Raw genomic sequence first — 3522 nt, 5'->3', positions numbered from 1 at the left:
AATAGCCTTTCTTCTTAGCATCTTTATATGCATTAGTGCGCCATATACCAACAAATATCCAGATATTACCATGTTTAACATGATGACATATTCTGCAACACTTCAATACTCCTAGCATAGACACACCAAAATGTTCAACACAACCTTTGTCATTCCACAACTACAAACATGACAGCCCCGATTAGTATAATCACCTCCATCTTCTCTTGCGAGCCACTACATGTTGCTTCGAGTTGGCTGCTAATTTTGCCTTCCATTGCACATTCTCTTATTCTTTACCCATCTGTTGTATAGCTAAATTGAACCTTAAAGGGAAACCGATTAACTAATATGCTGATTTCAACCATTTTAGATGGACAAATGCTGGATGCACTTGCCCAATAGTCTTCGATCACCTGCATATGCCGAGGGGGTTAACACTTTCCTCAACCTGGCACGAAACCATTCCGGAGGAAGTGATCGCATTCGATGTCCATGTCGTTCATGCTGTAACACTCTCTTCTTGCCTATATTTGATGTGGAGACTCACTTGTTCATGAAAGGGATCAATCTAAATTATACCCAGTGGATCTTTCATGGGGAGGAGGAAACACGAACTTTCAATGACGACGACGATGATAGTGTTGCTGATTATGCCGATGACTGCATTGATGACATGGACCATATGTTAGATGACATTCGGGCAGGTACATTTGTTGATGTTCCCCAAGATCATAGTAATCCATTGCCAACTGGTGGATCAATACCAGATCCCTTTCCAAGTTCATCTTCTGAGCAGCTACTAGAGGATGCCCGACGTCCACTTTTTATTGGTTGTACAAAATTCACAAAACTGTCATTCATTGTGAAGTTATTACACATTAAGATACTTGGTGGGTGGTCAATAAAGTTGTTTGATATGCTACTTAACTTGTTGCGGACAGCCTTTCCTGATTCTGAATTGCCACATTCATATGAGCAATCAAAGTCATTGGAGCGGGGTTTGGGTATGAATTATCACAAAATTCATGCATGTCCCAATGATTGCATCTTATTTTGGAAGGAAAATGCTAATCTTAATGAATGTCCTACATGTAAGGCTTCAAGGTGGGTGCCTAATAGACACAGGGCTCGTCTTATCCCTCAAAAAGTGTTGAGGCATTTTCCTTTGAAGCCAAGATTGCAACGTCTTTTCATGACTACAAATATAGCCCGTGATATGAGATGGCATAAAGAGGAACGGCCAATTGATGAGTCTAGTATGAGACATCCTGCAGACGCAGAGTCCTGGAAGAGATTTGATGAGGACCATAGTTGGTTCGCAAAGGATGCTCGCAATGTTAGGCTTGGCCTGGCAAGTGACGGCTTCAATCCCTTCAACAATATGGCTAAACTGTATAGCATTTAGCCAGTAATCCTGGTACCGTATAACTTGCCGCCTTGGTTGTGTATGAAGGACCGATTCTTCATGACATCCCTCATTATTCCTGGGCCAAAATCTGTGGGTAATGACATTGACGTTTATTTGCAATCGTTAGTCGATGAACTGCTTGAATTTTGGGAACAGGGGGTACCTACGTATGATGCCTCCACAAAGGAAACCTTCATGTTGCACGCTACTTTAATGTGGACAATCAATGACTTTCCAGCATATGGGATTCTTTTTGGGTGGTCAACAAAAGGAAGATTGGCTTGTCCATCTTGTAATGAGGGCACTGACTCCAATTGGTTGAAGTATGGATGAAAACATTGTTATATGGGACATCGTCGTTTCTTGCCGTCCGATCACATGTGGCGAAAGAGGAAAATTTTTTTCAATGGTAAAGAAGATCATTGCATTCAACCAAGGGTTTTAGAAGGATCAGATATTTTAGCTCAACTGCTGATGCTTGGGGATGTGCAATTTGGTAAATCTCATCGAAAGAGAACGCACTGTTGAAGAGTTGAACTGGACAAAATATGGCATTTTCTTCAAGCTACCGTATTGGGCAACCCTGCGTCTTCGACATAATCTAGATGTCATGCATATTGAAAAGAATATTTTTGATAACATATTGTGCACTTTAATGAACATAACTGGTAAAACTAAAGATAATATCAATTCTCGACGTGACCTGGAGATTTTGGGATTCAGAAAAGAATTACATTTGAAGTATGACAGTGAACGTGTTACAATGCCACAAGCATTGTATACATTACACGGTGACGAAAGGAAGAAATTTTGTGAATGGCTAGCCGATGTGAAATTTCTAGATGGATTCGCTTCGAATATCTCGTATTGTGTTTCTGTACGAGATTGCAGAATCTCAGGGTTGAAAAGCCATGATTGTCATGTTTTCATGCAAAGACTACTTCCTATTACTGTGGGGGGGTTTTTACGAACTGATATTGCATTGGCCTTGATTGAACTGTGCACTTTCTTCAAGGGGTTGTGTGCCCGAACCCTGGATGTTTACCAAATATCCCAGTTTGAAACTGATATTGCCACAATTCTATGCAAATTGGAGATGATATTTCTCCCATATGTTTTCGATATCATGGTCCACCTAGCAATCCACTTACCCCGTGAGGCCATACTTGGGGGTCCAGTACAATATAGGTGGATGTATCCATTTGAGAGATATCTCAGCAAGTTCAAGCGGTATGTTAAGAATAAAGCCCGACCAGAAGGCTCAATAGCCGAAGCCTACATTCACACTGAATGTCTGACATTTTGCTCATTGTATCTCCAAGATGTTGAGACGAAGTTTATTCAAAATGACTGCAACATTGATGGTGAAGCCGAGAATATAGATGGATTCAAAATTTTCAACTAGAAAGTTTGTCCCATTGGTACAGCTACCAACAGGCAATTATCGGATAAACTCCTAATGGAAGCAACTTGGTACGTCCTCAACAACTGCGTTGACATTGGACCCTACCTAGAGTAAGCATCCATTATCCCTCAAGTTTAAACAATATTTTTTATGGCTTTTTGGGACATCTCCATTTGTGTTGTATGTCCTTAGCGTATCTTTCTGAAATTACTGCATGATTTTGTGTTCTCCAAATGCAGGGAGCATTATGAGAAATGTAGGGTGCACACCCCTAATTGTATCGATCAAACACATCATACTGAATTTCCAAATTGGTTGAAGAAACGTGTAAGTTAGCTTGCTCCCTCCCTATTTAGATGAACCCAACCCTTTCTGACTAAGTTGAAAAATCTATAAGTGATGACTTTCCAACAAAATATTATTGTAGGTTCAGGACCAACGTATCACCAACCCACTTGAGGTGACCGATGATCTATATGCATTGGCCTGTGGTCCTGAACGGTGGGTTGCATCCTATACTACTTGCATTATAAATGGCAAAAGGTTTCATACGAAACAATGTGAACTTCGGCGCCGTACACAAAATTCAGGGGTGTTGGTAACTGGGGATGAAAATACCAATAATGTAGACTTCTACGGTGTTATTAATGAGATCGTGGAGTTACACTACATGGGTTGGCGTCGGGTGTACTTGTTCATGTGTGATTGGTTTGACGTTGGTGATTCG

At 40.8% G+C, this 3522-nt stretch overlaps 1 protein-coding gene across 1 annotated transcript; it reads left to right on the top strand.

Annotated features, from left to right (window-relative positions):
• The first annotated feature begins 352 nt into the window (after positions 1–352).
• LOC122287225 lies at positions 353–1387 on the top strand. The gene has a single exon (XM_043095477.1). The coding sequence runs from the start codon at positions 353–355 to the stop codon at positions 1385–1387; it is 1035 nt and encodes a 344-aa protein (XP_042951411.1).
• Positions 1388–3522: the final 2135 nt, after the last annotated feature.

This window comes from Carya illinoinensis, chromosome 1 (genome assembly GCF_018687715.1).
Source record: "Carya illinoinensis cultivar Pawnee chromosome 1, C.illinoinensisPawnee_v1, whole genome shotgun sequence".
NCBI classification, from domain to species: domain Eukaryota; kingdom Viridiplantae; phylum Streptophyta; class Magnoliopsida; order Fagales; family Juglandaceae; genus Carya; species Carya illinoinensis.
The sequence above is the reverse complement of the archived record's forward strand: the minus strand, read 5'-3'. Positions and strand labels throughout refer to the sequence as shown.